This window comes from Leptonychotes weddellii, chromosome 4 (genome assembly GCF_054177405.1).
Source record: "Leptonychotes weddellii isolate Sample4059 chromosome 4, ASM5417740v2, whole genome shotgun sequence".
NCBI lineage: Eukaryota > Metazoa > Chordata > Mammalia > Carnivora > Phocidae > Leptonychotes > Leptonychotes weddellii.
Window position 1 is genome coordinate 31,106,835 of NC_138372.1, and position 14,920 is coordinate 31,121,754.

The following is a 14,920-nucleotide window of genomic DNA, read 5'->3' on the forward strand; positions in this document are numbered from 1 at the left end:
TTGTGGTTACTAGATCTGGAGAGTCACTCTAAGAGAGGGCTGCCTAGAGTGACCTTTGGTAGAGAGCCAACCTGTGAGGACATGGCACGGAGGGAGTCAGGCTCAGGCTCACTCTCCCTCCACCCTCTATTCTCCTCTGTATTAGTTTGCCAGCACTGCCGTAATAAAGGACCACAAAGTTGGTGGTTTAAACAACAGAAATGTACTGTCTCACAGTACTGGAGGCTAGAAGTTCAAAGCGTCATTAGGGTTGCTTCCTAACCAGGAAGAGGAAGTGTCTGTTCATGCCTCTCGAGACGCTAGCTTCTAGTGGTTCCCTGACAATCTTGGTGTTTCTTGGCTTGTAGAAGCATCACCCCCATCTCTGCCTTTATCTTCACATGGCATTCTCTTCATGTATCTGTGTTCAAGCTTCCCCATTTTATGAGGACACCAGTTTCACTGGATTGAATAACCCAAATGACTTCACCCAAATGACCTCATCTTCACTAATTACATCAGCAGTGATCTTATTTCCAAATAAGGTTCCACTCTGGAGTATTTGGGGCTTAGGAATTCAGCATATGAGTTTAGGGGGAGGACAAAATTTAATCCATAGTATCTTCCCATTTATGGAACCCAAACAGAAGCCAAAGCCCAAGGGAATCCATTGTATAGGCCATACAAATCAGCTTCACAAGGCACAGGGCATGGTAGAGACGGACGGAAGAGTAGGTCTGAGTGGGACAAATGGATGACATCCACTATACTCATTTTCCATAATTCCTTCCCCTAGCCATGGTCAAGACTCTGACTCTAATCCTAGGGCCTCAAGGCTAGGATTGAGATCCAAGCCACCAAACTTCTCACTTTTACACCCACTCAGCCATCATGTCCTGACTACATTGACTTCCTAGGGTCCATCTCCTCCATCTTCACTGAGCTATTGCTACAGCCTTCTAACTAATATCTTTGCCTCCAGTATCTCTCCTTAAACTCAGCCTGTATGCTGCCACCAGATTGATTTTCCTATTTATCCCACTCCATACCCCTAAATCTTTAGCCTCACTCTTCAGAACTTGGTCTCTTCTTTGTCTAGTGTTTTCCTACGTTAGGATTAAAGTGTTAACATAATGCCAAGCACATAGTAAATACTCAATGTTTATTGAGCTATTTTTATTATCATCCCAACTGGGCTGTTCCACCGCCTAGATGTCACCTATATTTTATTCTTTCCATGTCCTTTGCCTTCCTAGACTCAAATCCTTCAGGTGCGAGTTTTTCCATCTAACCAGCTCCTTGGCCTCTAATTATCCTTCTCTAAAGCCTTGTTCTCCTTCCCTCCAGTGTAAGAGGAAGTGATCTTTCTTTCCTAGACTGGAAAGCTCCCTGTGTTTTCTATCCCCTTTCTTCCTGGGTAAGGTAATCCAAGCACCTTGTTCTATCAGCTGGCCTTTTCCCGGCTTCTTTCATTTCCCTTGGCTCTTTTGCCTTCACCTTCAAACATGCATCAGCCTCTTGGTATTGGTTCCCTCAAGTTCCCATGCACTGCCCTTTTCTCAATCCCAAATTTCTCACGCAAGTATCCCATGCTTGCTGCCTCTACACTCTTCCCATCCCCAGCCTTCTTTTCTACAGTCCCTTCCCCAAGCACGCACTCTTCTGATCCAGTTCTCTCCAAGGTCACTGATGATTTATTTGTCAGTGGCCAAATCTGACCTTTTCTGTCATCAGTCTTCTTGACCATTTTGCATATCTTAGAAGTCCTCCCTCTTCAAGGTCCATGTCAGGATAATCTCCACTGGCTTCTTTCATTTCTTTATTTTAAAATCTATGAATTCCCTGAGGTTGTCCCCATATTTATACTCTATCCTTCTTTTCCTCTACAGTTACCCTTACTCCAGAAGCTTACTGGCCATGTCCTGTGTTCAGACATGTTTTGCTTGGTTCCTCTCTACACAGAAACTCACTGATTCCATGATACCTAGCTGATAAAGTCCAAACTGCTTAGCTTAACATTTAAGGCCTTGACCAGCCTGACTCTAAAAAACCTCTTCTATGTTCTCTGAGGTTCAGGGTCCCCCTGTTGCTAACTCCAGGTCATCCAGGTAATTGGAAATTAAAAAAAAACACAACACATGAATACTTAAAAATCAAAAATAATAACAACATTAAGTTTGGGCTAAGAGCCCTAGATTTTTCTCTGTCATCATCAGAGTTGATCTAAGGTAATGATTGAAAACATGATTTTTCCAGCCTCTCTCTGGGACAGTATAGCATATGTTTACACGTGCAGGTATAAGCCAGATAGTTTGGCTCCGCTATTTATTTTTGGCTGTATGCCTTCAGGCAAGCTTCTAACCTTTTTCTGACCCAGTTTCTTTTTCTATAAAAAGGGAATGGAGTATCTGCCTTATGGGATTAAGGATTAAAGTCAATAATGTATGTAAACTGTTTAAACACAGTAGTTAGTAGATGGCCAATAAATGGTTATTATCTTTATTATTGCTGCTTCACCTCTGAGCATATTCACACAATTCATTCAAGTCCTTATTAGAGCACTGGATTGAATGGGAGTCAGACCTGGCTTCCCACCAACTGTGTGGTCTCTGGCAAATCCCTCCCCTGGGCCTTGGCTTTTTCATCTGTAAAATATGAGTATGTTGCCAGGATGGGGAGGATGCACCACACACAGATTAGACTAGTGGATCTACAAAATTCCTGACGCCTCTAAAGCCCCATGGAGATAAGTCACAATGTCTCTCCAAAGGGAGTCCAATCTTATCTCCAGACAGGCAGGTCTGAGTCCTGATCTTTTTTCTTGACCTTAAGGAATTCATCCCTTTTCCAGCCTCATTTTCCCTGTTTGTAAAACAACAACAAAACAATTTTTAAGAACAAACACACGTGGGGCACTTGGGTCGCTCAGACGATTAAATGTCTGCCTTCGGCTCGGGTCATGATCCCAGGGTCCTGGGATGGAGCCCCACCTCAGGCTCTTAGCAGGGAGCCTGCTTCTCCCTTGCCTGCTCAGCCTGCCGCTCCCCCTGCTTGTGCTCTTGCTCTCTCTGTCAAATAAATAAAATCTTTTAAAAAAACCAAAAAAACCACACGTGCTACTTCCTTCCTCACAGCATTCCTACAGGCACCAAGCTAACTAGCTCTGGCCTTCTTTCTGTGCCTAAGCTTCTCAACTCCTTCCCCACCCCTGCCCACCTGCCGCCTTTCCCTTTTCTGAACGGCTCAAGTGCTTTAGGTCACTCCACCAAGATCTGCATTTCTATATCATCAATACAATCCATGTGCAGTTTTTAAAAAATTTTTTAAATATGTATTTTTGAAGTATAGTGTTATTTTAGTTTCAGGTATACAACATAGTGATTCAACAATTATATGTATTACTCAATGTTCACCATGTTAAGTGTAGTCACCATCTGTCACCATACATTATTACAATATTATTGACTATATTCCCTATGGTGTGCTTTTCATCTGTGACTATTTTATTTTTTTATTTTTTAAAAAAGATTTTATGTATTTACTTAGCACGCGCGCACGCGCGAGCATGAGTGGGGAGTAGGGGCAGAGACAGAGGAAGAGGGAGAAGCAGACTCCCGGCTGAGCAGGGAGCCCGATGCAGGGCTCAATCCCAGGACCCTGACATGACACTTAACCAACTGAGCCACCCAGGCGCCCTCTGTGACTATCTTATAACTAGAAGTTTGTACTTCTTAATCCCCTTCACCTATCTTACCCATCATCCCACCCACCTTGTCTCTCTGGCAACCATCAATTTGTTCTCTGTATTTGTTTTTTCTGTTTTTTTTTTTTTCCACTTGTTTTTTTGGATTCCACTATAAGTGAAATTACATAGTACTTATCTTTCTTTGACTAGTTTCACTTAGCCTAATACCTTCTAGGTCCATCCATGTTGTTGCAAATGCCAAGATCTCATTCTTTTTTATGAGTAATATTCCGTTGTATGTGTGTTTATATGTATCTTCTTTTTTTTTAAGTTTTTATTTTACTTCCAGTTAGGGAACATACAGTATTATATTGGCTTCAGGTGTACAAAAAAGTGATTCAAAAATTCCACACATCACAACAAATGCACTCCTGGCGCACATCACATGCAGTTTTAAGCGTAAAGGGCGGATGAGGGGAAGCTGAGGAATGAATGGAAGCGGCTCGGGAATGCAGCGGCAGCGCAGGCCCCGCCCCCAGGCGCGCCCCGCCCCGCCCCGCCCCTCTCGCTTTCAGACACCCGTTCTCTGAGGACAGGCCTTCACTCTCTCACTCTTCAAATCACGCTCCATGGCTGGATTATCGTGAGATCTGTGACTTGCACCGGAAGACCCGCCTCCTGTGCCGTAAAAGGCCAATGGGCGAAGGCGACGGTTGCGACGGTTGGGTTTTGAAGGAGCCAATGAGTACTTGGAGCGGAGAGTTTAAGAAGCGTAGGTAGGCAGTGGTGAAGTCGGTGTGGGATTGGAACCTGCTGGGGGCTGAAGGTGAGAGGCGGTCGGGGGTTCTGGGTCGGGCGGGGCTGCGGCCAGGGTGGCCCTGAGTGAGTGGCCGGCCGTCCCAGATCGAGCACCGTCGCCTTTTTCTCCAGGACTCGGCGGGCACCCTCTCCAAGGACCCCTCCCTCTGCAGACGCTGCCATGGCGCAGTTCGTGTTCGAGAGTGACCTGCACTCGCTGCTGCAGCTGGACGCACCTATCCCCAATGCACCTCCCGCGCGCTGGCAGCGCAAAGCTAAGGAAGCCGCGGGGCCGGCTCCCTCACCCATGCGGGCAGCCAACCGATCCCACAGCGCCGGCAGGACCCCAGGCCGAACTCCCGGTCAGTGGGGTGCGGCGGGACATCGGGGAGGGAGAGAGGACAGCTGAGAGCGGCCTTCATGCCTCTTCCCCCAGGAGCCTGGTCAGACTCTCTGGCTTCCCTCTCCCTGCCCCAGGCAAATCCAGCTCCAAGGCTCAGACCACTCCCAGCAAACCTGGAGGTGACCGCTATATCCCCCATCGCAGTGCTTCCCAGATGGAAGTGGCCAGTTTCCTCCTGAGCAAGGAAAACCAGCCTGAAGATAGTCAGACGCCCACCAAGAAGGTATGTGTCCCAGAGGGGCTTAAGCCACAAGGCCCGCCTGTGTAATCTGAATCATGCCACCCTGCCTCACCCTCGCCCTTTGTGCCAGGAACATCAGAAAGCCTGGGCTTTCAACCTGAACGGTTTTGATGTGGAGGAAGCCAAGATCCTTCGGCTCAGTGGAAAACCACAAAATGCCCCGGAGGGTAAGACCCAAAGTTCTTGGTTCTTGGAGGGAGGTGTCAGCCCATCCCTACAGTTGAGAGGAGATGCCTGTCTGCTCTTCCCACCTAAGAGAGGGAAGGAGAGGTGTTCATCTGACCTTTAGGCTAGGGCCACAGGGAAGAGTCCGTTGTCCCAGTGTGTGGACCCACTCCGTTGCCACAGGTTACCAGAACAGACTGAAAGTGCTTTACAGCCAGAAGGCCACGCCTGGCTCCAGCCGGAAGACCTGCCGTTACATTCCTTCCCTGCCAGACCGAATCCTGGACGCCCCTGAAATCCGGAATGACTACTGTGAGTGCAGCCTCCTCTTTGCCCATCGGATGGAGGAAGAGGGCCTGGGGAGCAGGCGAACAAGCTCATGTTCTTCCCTCTCCCTGCTCTGGCAGACCTGAACCTTGTGGACTGGAGCGCTGGGAATGTACTGGCTGTGGCGTTGGACAACAGCGTGTACTTGTGGAGTGCTAGCTCTGGGGACATCTTGCAGCTGCTGCAAATGGAGCAGCCTGGGGACTATATATCCTCTGTGGCCTGGATCAAAGAGGGCAACTACCTGGCTGTGGGCACCAGCAGTGCGGAGGTGCAGGTGAGACTTGTCCCTGTGCTCCAGTTCTGCGGCGCCCACACCCAGGGGGCTTGTCGGGCGGGAGGGTGTTCGTGGCAAGTCACAGTCTGATCCTAGCGGCCTTCTCTCTAGCTATGGGATGTGCAGCAGCAGAAGCGGCTTCGAAACATGACCAGTCATTCTGCCCGTGTGAGCTCCCTGTGCTGGAATAGCTACATCGTGTCCAGGTTTGTGGTTTTAGCTGGTCTGTGGTTTTTGCCAGTTGTCCCCAGAGGTACACCTCTGAACTGAAGCAACTCCGTGCTGCTGGCCGAGTTTGGTGGCACTGACACTGAACCTCATTCCCTTCCCTCCTGCAGTGGCTCACGTTCTGGCCACATCCACCACCATGATGTTCGGGTGGCGGAACACCATGTGGCCACACTGAGCGGCCACAGCCAGGAGGTGTGTGGGCTGCGCTGGGCCCCAGATGGACGACATTTGGCCAGCGGTGGCAACGATAACTTGGTCAACGTGTGGCCTAGTGCTCCTGGAGAGGGTGGCTGGGTTCCCCTGCAGACATTCACCCAGCATCAAGGGGCTGTCAAGGTGAGAGTAGGGCTGGGTTGGGGCCTCTGCAGACCCTCACCCAGAACCTGGGGACTGTTAAGGGGAGACGGGATGGTAGGATTGGATGGGACGGGATTACCCTGTGACCCCTGTAGCTCCTTGTCTGGCTCTAGTACCTGCTGACCCCACCTTTATCCTACCTAGGCTGTAGCTTGGTGTCCCTGGCAGTCCAATGTCCTGGCAACAGGAGGGGGCACCAGCGACCGACACATTCGAATCTGGAATGTCTGCTCTGGGGCCTGTCTGAGTGCTGTGGATGCTCAATCCCAGGTAGTCTTTTACCTGTTCCAGCCTCTCCCTCCCAGAAGTATTCTTACTCTGTATAGTCTTCCTTGGGCAACTATCCCCTCCAGTGGCTTCACCAACTCTCTGCCCTGATGATTTCCAAAATTCTAACTCAGCTCTCGTTCAAGAGGTCCAGACCACACTAATGTCTGTGGCTCAACTCCAACCTCATGCCCTATAGGCAGCAACACCCTAATATGTCCTAAATTACATTTGTCACTTCTTGTTTCCCTGAAATGTGTTCTTTCTCCTCTTATATTGTTTGAGTGGGATAGAACTTTATTCAGAAATCTGCCAGACTTCCTAGAATCTTTCATCCTCCTCAGCTAGTCCCCAAAACACATCATTTTTACCTCAGTATCATTGACATGTGTCCCCTCCCCTTACGGCCATGCTTCTTCTCAGTGGAGGCCCATTGCCCTGGTCCCTCAGCATTCTTATCTCCTCCAATCTGTCCTCTGCACTGGATCTGGGTTGTCTGTTACTGTCCTAAAACCCTGCAGTAGCTCCCTGGCACCTACAGCACTCAATCCACATTGGGTAGAATGACATTTGAGGCCCTTGCTGGGGGGTCTCCCTGCACCTACTCCAGCTTTCCCTCCTTCCACCCTCATCTCCCCCATGCAGTCTTCATTCTATTCTAAACTTGGGCTCTGGAGCCAGAGTTCAAATTCTGGCTTTGCCACCTATTAAATTTGCATGTGATCTTAGGCAACTTGCTGAAATTCCTTCTGCTTGATTCCTTACCTGTTAAAATGGATAATAATTCTCTCAAAAAGCTTTTATAAGAACTGTGATGATTCAAGTCTGAGTCTGGCACCTGGCAGGGTGCCTAACACTCAAATGGACTTAGTTCTCATTTGAGTAGTGTTGGCTCTATGTTGTGCCCACATCCCAACCCCTCTCCACAGGTGTGCTCCATCCTCTGGTCTCCCCACTACAAGGAGCTCATCTCAGGCCATGGCTTTGCCCAGAACCAGTTGGTTATTTGGAAGTACCCAACCATGGCCAAGGTGGCTGAGCTTAAAGGTAGGTGCTTACCAGGTATTTACCCCAAAGATAGAAATGTAGTGATCCAAAGGGGCACCTGCACCCCAATGTTTATAGCAGCAATGTCCACAATAGCCAACCTATGGAAAGAGCCCAGATGTCCACTGACAGATGAATGGGGTAAAGAAGATGTGGTATATATACAATGGAATACTACTCACCCATCAAAAAAAATGAAACCTTGCCATTTGCAATGACGTGGATGGAACTAGAGAGTATTATGCTAAGTGAAATAAGTCAATCAGAGAAAGACAATTATATGATCTCACTCATGTGGAATTTAAGAAACAAAACAGGATCATAGGGGAAGAGAGGAAGAAATAAAACAAGACGAAACCAGAGAGGGAGACAAACCATAGAGACTCTTAATGACAGGAAACAAACTGGAGGGTTGCTGGAGGGGAGGGAGGTGGGGGGATGGGGTAACTGGGTGATAAGCATTAAGGAGGGCACGTGATGTAATGAGCACTGGGTGTTATATGCAACTGATGAATCTAAACTCTACCTCTGAAACTGAAAAAAAAAGGAAAACCCATGAGGGGAACAGGTTTGAAATGAATGGTGATGAGTTTCCTTTTGAACACGTGAAGTTTGAACTGCCTCTGAGATACTAAGCTGGGACGTCAGTCAAGCAGTCTTACAGAAGACTGATGAGCCACTGACCTCTACCTCTGAAACTAATACACTATATGTTAATTAATTGAATTTAAATTTAAAAAATGGTTCAACATTTAAAAAAGGTAGGTGCTAAGTGATCAAAGCCAGACACAAAAGGCAGGCCACATACTGTATATGACTGTTTACATGAAGTGTCCAAAAGAGGGAAATGCAAAGAGATAAAATAGATTGATGGTTGCTAGGGGCTGGGGGGAGAAGGTGATGAGGAAAGACTTTCTTTATGGAGCGATGAAATGTTCTGGAATTATTGTTGTGATGGTTGCACAACTTTGTGAATATACTAAAAACCAATGAATTGTATATTTTAAAAGGATGAATTCTATTATCTCAGAAGTATTATAAAAAACAAAAAAGGTAGGTGGCCCTCAATATTGGGAGGCTGGAGGTGTCTGCATTCATATGCACTGCTCTCCCTCCTCACGCCTCAGGTCACACTGCCCGGGTCCTAAGTCTGACCATGAGCCCAGATGGGGCCACCGTGGCCTCAGCAGCAGCAGATGAGACCCTGCGGCTATGGCGCTGCTTTGAGCTGGACCCTGCGCGGCGGCGGGAGCGGGAGAAGGCCAGCGCAGCCAAGAGCAGCCTCATCCACCAAGGCATCCGTTAAGGACCAACTCATCACCTCAGTTGTTTTCGGGGTTTTTTTATTTTTCTAATAAAGTCATGTCTCCCTCTCTTCTCCTTGCATGACCTCTGTCCCAGCAGCCTTACCAGAGGCTCCTCTCTACTGTCCTCAGCCAGAACCATCCCTCCTGTTTGCAGACAGGGCTAGCACTTCTTCCATTCACACATGTAACACACAGCCTTGGTGGTTTCCTCTGTCACTTTTAATGAAGACCTAAGTGAGTGAGCAGCCTCCACAGGCTGTATTCCCAGGACCCCACCCACCCACCCTGACCTTTGGCCAAGAAGCTTCTGCTTCAGTGTGGGGTAGAGAAGGAGGGATCATAGGTCCGCAGTGACAGATTATTGCTGACCTCCAGTGTGAGGAAAAAGGCCACAAGACCCTGGTGGGGGCCAGTCCTGAGTGCTCCTCTCCCAAGTTTAAGGCAGGGAGGGGGAAATAAGTGTCCAGCCCTTTCAGCCCCCAGCTCTGGAGTGGCAGAGGGCAATGAGGCCATGTCCTTGGAGCTGGCCAGGAGAAGTGGGTGAGGAACGGAAGCCGTGGTCCCTGTGTACCAGCTGTGGGGAGGGGAGGGCTGATCCCCTGCTCAGTCCTGACCACTTAAGCCCTCGTCACAGGTCACCGGTGTAGGTGGGGAGAAGTCAGATGCTGCCCAAGGCGCAGTCCTGAGGCACTTAGGTGGGCACCTAGCTAGGCCACACTTCTCATTTGGCCTTGACTTTGGCGGTACCTGGAGCTCCATTTTGCTGAAGTACACGGGGCAGCCGCTTGCCTTTGGTGTAAGAGTGATACCAGAAATTGGAGAAAAGCATGAAGAAGATGGTGCCGTACATCCAGATGAGGTGGATGATGAGTGGGTACTGGTAGTTACAGCTAGGCGTGAAGTAGTATTGAGAGATGTGCAGCGAGACCAGGACGAACTGGATCTAGAATAGAAAAAGGCAAGGGTCAGAGGAACAGTGAGAGGCGGTAGAGAAAGACTGCATGTTGAATGCGGAGGCATGGGGTCAAAGGTGACGCAGGTTGAATAAAGGCAGGATCCAGACCAGGAAGGAAGGTTGGGGGGATGGTTATGGGCCAGGCCCCTCACCAGCTGGATGGCTGTCATGTGCTTTTTCCACCACAGGTAGGGCTGAGCCACCGGGCCGAGGGCGGACAGCCCATAGTACAGGTACATGACGACATGCACAGAAGAGTTGATCATGGCGTGGAAAGAGCCCATTCCTCCTGTCAGGGGACAATGAACCAGGTCAGGAAGAGTCGAGCTGTTGGTCCTCAGTGCCTGCCCCTCTTCCCCCCAGTGGCCTTCACCACTCACCCGGGGCAATTTTTACCCCCCACCACCAGCTCCAGGGAAGCACCGAGTGGTGGAAGACATGTAGGAAGGTCACCTGTCCATCTTTTTTCCGGAGAACGAAGATCACCTGAGAAGAGTGGGGGAAATGGGTTTCAGAGCCAGGGCCTCTCCTTTCTCCCCCTGGGTCCTCAGAAATCTCCTATAACCACTCACCGTGTCCATCAGCTCGATGAACTTGGAGAAGAGGAAGAGCCAGGCCACTCGAACCATCTGCAAGAAGCCAGGCAAACTTAGGACCCCCATTCTACTCCCAAAAACTTCCCTGAACTGGCCCATAAGCCCAGGGCACAGCCAAACTGCTATCCCCAAGGTGCTTATAACCTAGCTGCCCGCCCCCGCCCCCCCACCCCCGCTCCGCCCCCACTTACCCTTAGTGCCTCTGGGCTGTTGGAATAGTCCACAGGATCACAGCGCCAGGTGTAGGTACTCAACCAGCCAGACATCAAGAACTAGGAAGGGGTGTGGATTAGACCACCAGGGATACACCCTGCCCAATCCCTCCTGCTATCTAGCTGAAGAAATGGATCTGAGCCTCTCTGGAAAGGAGATGCCATGCTCTGACCCCAAGGCCTGCCCCTTATCCTGCCAGCAGGATTTAAAACCTAGGTATCCCAGAGGCCCACCTCATAGACAATGTAGAGGGAGAGCGCCACCAGTGAGAAGTTGTAGACAATCATGAAGCCCCGGAGCTGGAAGGGCTTCCGATTGGCCATGATGCGAGGCCCAAGTGAGAGAACGAAGTATATGTAGGTCAGGAGGATGGAGGTCATTAGCAGGGGGGACCCCATCAGAGGGTAGCCCTGGATCCGAGGATCTGTGGATAAGGGTCAAGGAGTCAGAAAGAGTCACAGGGTCCAAAGGGTCCCCACCAGGTGTACAGGCATGGGGTCGGGTCACAGAGGGTCAAGGGGTTCGCAGGGACTCTCCAGTAAGAGACAGCCCTAGATCCAGGGATCCTGGGGCAGGAGGGAGGACAGCATCTTTTTTTTTTTTTTTTTAAAGATTTTATTTATTTATGTGACAGAGAGAGACACAGCAAGAGAGGGAACACAAGCAGTGGGAGTGGGAGAGGGAGAAGCAGGCTTCCCGCTGAGCAGGGAGCCCGATGTGGGACTCGATCCCAGGACCCTGGGACCATGACCTGAGCTGAAGGCAGACGCTTAACGACTGAGCCACCCAGGCGCCCCGGGAGGACAGCATCTTACCTGCATACTTCATCATCTCCTGGTACAAGTTCACAACCGCCTCCATCCTGGCTAAAGATTCTGGGGAGGGATGGGGGGTGGGTGTCAGGGCCAGCTGTGCCCCCATTCCACCCCTGACCCACAGACAGGACACAGACCAGATGAGACAACTCCCGACACCTCCTTGCAGAAAGGACAGAGGAGGGAGGGGAAGGAATTGCCGGGACCGGAGGTAGGAGGCACGGCTTCCCGTGCAGCCTGCCTGCCTGCTGGGAAGAGCTGTGCCGCCCGCCTCTCCACACCTCACTCGACTCGCTCACTCCCTGCTCCGCCACCGAGATTCTTACCACCCGCCCTCACCTCCCCTCTTCCTCCACAGGGGGACTCTCCATTTCCGGTCTCTCTCCGGAGAATCTTACCTCTCCTCTCCAGAATGACTGCCTCTCCCTTCCCCACCAGTCTCCCACCTCTCCAGCGGGAGATGGTCCTTTTTCTCCCCAGGGATCCTCCCCTTCAACCGCTCCGGTCCACCTTCGGGATGCTCGCCCCCACAACCCCCCCACCCCTGCCCCTTTCTCCTCTCCTCTGCCCTCCCGGGCTCTCACCTCCAGAGACTCTCTCCGCTCCCCGCTCCCCTCCTCTCCGGCACTCCCCTCCTTCCCTTCCGCTCCCAATCCTGGCTCTAGGAGACTCCTGCCCCGGCGGCTCCACCTGTCCGACTAGATCTGGAAGCGCCCCGCCCTCCACCCACCCCCGCTGCACTGCGGCATGGGGTGCAGGGTGGGTCCAGGCCACAGGTCAGGGCCTGGAGGAGCAAGACCCACCAGGATTGAGAAAGCCAAGAGTAAAGTATGGGACTCACCGCCCGCCCACCCTGGATAGCCTGATGAGCTAAGGCTCTAGCTTAGTTTTGAGCCAGAAACCTCACAGGGCTCCAGCCCAGGCCTAGCCTTGGCCCAAAGAGAATTGTTGAAAACCCACACCCAGCATCCTCTCCTAAGCTAGCCACAAATTCTCAGTTTGTCCTGCTTCAGAATGGGTACAATCACCCTTCTCTCCCTGGGAGGGGCAGCGAGGCCAGGGGCATGTGAGGAGGTGGGTGAGTGGGGGAGGTCTCAGGAATCTTCCCCTCCCTTAGGGAGGGTCCTAATGAGCCAGGCCCTCTCCCCCTCAGAACCTGAAGGAATGTCGGGGGAGGGCGCACTGGGACACAAAAGCCTCAGCCCAGACCCAGGAGAGCCTGGGATGCCAAGGCTGTCCCAGAGAGGCAAGGCATTCCCCAACCGGCCAGGGGAGCAGATGCTCTGCGAGCTGCCTGCATTCTAGTCTGCCAGGTCCCCTCTGTCCAGGGAACAAGCCGTGCAGGCACTAAGTGAAGAATATCCACCTTCTGACATCTCCACGAGGCCATCCGCGTGCCCCTCACACACTCTGCTGGGCACACATCCCACAGATGCTCTCACAGCCTCCATGGGGACCCCCAACTGCCCCCACCATGGTCAGGCCCCAAGTCCTCCCTCTCGCACAGCTCTCCCCGGCACCAATGACAGGCCGACCCAGGGCTGGCAAACCTATGTACACGCAGGGCCCACACACCTCCTGCTGGCATTCACCACCCCCTCTGACACACCACCCAAACAGCCTCCATGGACTCTGACATGCAGAGTTTCTGATACTCAGACCCACTCCTAACTCCATTCACACTGGCAACACACCCAAAACACTCACACGGCCTTCCCTGGTCCTGCACTACCACGTTCAAATGCTCATGCTCACACCCCCAGGCCCACACGCAGCTTTACTCACACGTATGTGAGTCACAAATGTGGTCACAGACATAAACTCAGACACCCCACTTAGAGATGAATGAACATAAAGTCACCCTCACCACATGCAGACACACCTGCCTTCGGTCTTGCACACAGATCTCTTTCATGGACGACAATCAGCATTCATTCATTCACAATCAGAGCTCGTTGGCTGCCTCTTCTGTGGCGGGGCCTACTGGCAGAGGCCTGTGCTCACACACAGTTCCTCCCTGACCCATGTGAGCCTGCCAGCTGGTTATCTCTCCCGCTCTCGCAACCACCACTTCAAGTTCACCCCCCGCCCCCAACAAACACTCATGCCCCCTGGAGGTCAGGAGTGGCTCGAGGCTCTGGAAAGGACCTCTCCCCCTGCTTGAGGAGCACTGGGTGTGTCCCTGGTAGGGGAACTCAGGCGGGTGCTTCCTTCCTTTAAGATGGATGGAAGGGAAAAGAAGACAGGCAAAGGAGGGGGGAGGGGAAGGGAAAAGAGAAGAACTGGGAGCAAAGGAGAGGGAGAGGAAGAGCCTAGAGGGACAAGACCGGGAGGTGGTGGAAGAAAGCCTAGGTTTAAGCAAATAGGGGCCGGGATCGGAGGGAGGCTGCCGGCCAGGCCCGGCCCCAGAGAGCTGGGACCTCCCACCCACGGTCCCGGGAACAGCCTCGCCCACAGGCTGGGCAGGGCAGGGCAGGGCAGGGCCAAGCGGGCAGGGTGCCCGGGCACGTGGACAGCCCGCCCGTGGAAGGTCCAGACTCACCAGTGGGGGGCCAGGCGGGCAGCAGTGAAGGGCTCAGAGGGAGCAGGGCCAGAGAGAAGTCCCCAGGGCCAGCCTGCCTGCCACTTCCTCATCTGCTGGGCCGACTTTCTGTCACCAGAGGGGGACGGGGCGGGCCGGGCGGGGGGCGCCTGCTGATTGGCCCCGACTCGGCTCGGTCCGAGGGGCGGGCGCAGGGGCGGGCCGCCAGATTCCGGGGCAGGAAGCACGCCCAGCCAGGATTCCCCACCCCTTCCCTCGGCAACGCGCCGCCGGCTCCGTCGGGTCGCCCTGGGCTGGCCCTGGCTCGCCGGAGGTGCACCTGGCTTCTTCCTGACACTCAGCCTCATTCTGGGACCTCCAGTGACTGTCCACCAACGCGACCAACACATCTTCTGTCCGTCGCAGGCCTACCCAGCTTGGGACCCTGCGGAAAGTTCCAGGCCTCAGCAGCCCTTTCCTCCAGAGCTCTCTCTCCAGGGGGTGGTGGGAGGGTTGGGCGGGAGGCAGCACGTGTGTGCTAAGGGCTAACCAGGGGTAGCAGAGAGGTCTCGGCCGGAGGGAGCAGCTGGGCAAGGAAGCCTTCTCGAACAGCCCATAAACTTGGCTGAGCCCTAGCATTAGGAACTGCTAAGAGGACTTCACAGTGGGAGAATACAAGTGGCCTGGGGCAGGAACAGAGAATCACTGGCTAAACTGGCCTTGAAGGTATTGAAAG

General features: G+C 52.3%; 2 protein-coding genes across 4 annotated transcripts; one reads left to right on the top strand and one right to left on the bottom strand.

Annotated features, from left to right (window-relative positions):
* The first annotated feature begins 4,307 nt into the window (after nucleotides 1-4,307).
* On the top strand, nucleotides 4,308-9,152 carry CDC20 (cell division cycle 20). Of its 2 annotated transcripts, none has more exons than XM_031035202.2 (11): nucleotides 4,308-4,440; nucleotides 4,595-4,824; nucleotides 4,940-5,088; nucleotides 5,177-5,273; nucleotides 5,455-5,583; nucleotides 5,679-5,875; nucleotides 5,987-6,081; nucleotides 6,214-6,442; nucleotides 6,608-6,733; nucleotides 7,660-7,777; nucleotides 8,905-9,152. In XM_031035202.2, the coding sequence occupies exons 1-11, from the start codon at nucleotides 4,361-4,363 to the stop codon at nucleotides 9,081-9,083; spliced, it is 1,629 nt and encodes a 542-aa protein (XP_030891062.1). In that variant the 5' UTR covers nucleotides 4,308-4,360; the 3' UTR covers nucleotides 9,084-9,152. The 2 variants fall into 2 exon arrangements, with proteins under 2 accessions (XP_030891062.1, XP_006739996.1); XM_006739933.3 differs by having other exon boundaries at nucleotides 4,339-4,490.
* A 129-nt stretch (nucleotides 9,153-9,281) lies between these two features.
* Nucleotides 9,282-14,343, bottom strand: ELOVL1 (ELOVL fatty acid elongase 1). 2 transcript variants are annotated; one of them, XM_006739935.3, is made up of 8 exons: nucleotides 14,206-14,343; nucleotides 11,664-11,723; nucleotides 11,082-11,272; nucleotides 10,827-10,907; nucleotides 10,612-10,668; nucleotides 10,420-10,525; nucleotides 10,192-10,328; nucleotides 9,282-10,027 (listed from the first exon to the last, which is right to left on the bottom strand). In XM_006739935.3, the coding sequence occupies exons 2-8, from the start codon at nucleotides 11,707-11,709 to the stop codon at nucleotides 9,806-9,808; spliced, it is 840 nt and encodes a 279-aa protein (XP_006739998.1). In that variant the 5' UTR covers nucleotides 11,710-11,723; nucleotides 14,206-14,343; the 3' UTR covers nucleotides 9,282-9,805. The 2 variants fall into 2 exon arrangements, with proteins under 2 accessions (XP_006739998.1, XP_081674374.1); XM_081818248.1 differs by lacking the exon at nucleotides 14,206-14,343 and adding an exon at nucleotides 13,546-13,713.
* Between the last annotated feature and the right edge of the window lie 577 nt (nucleotides 14,344-14,920).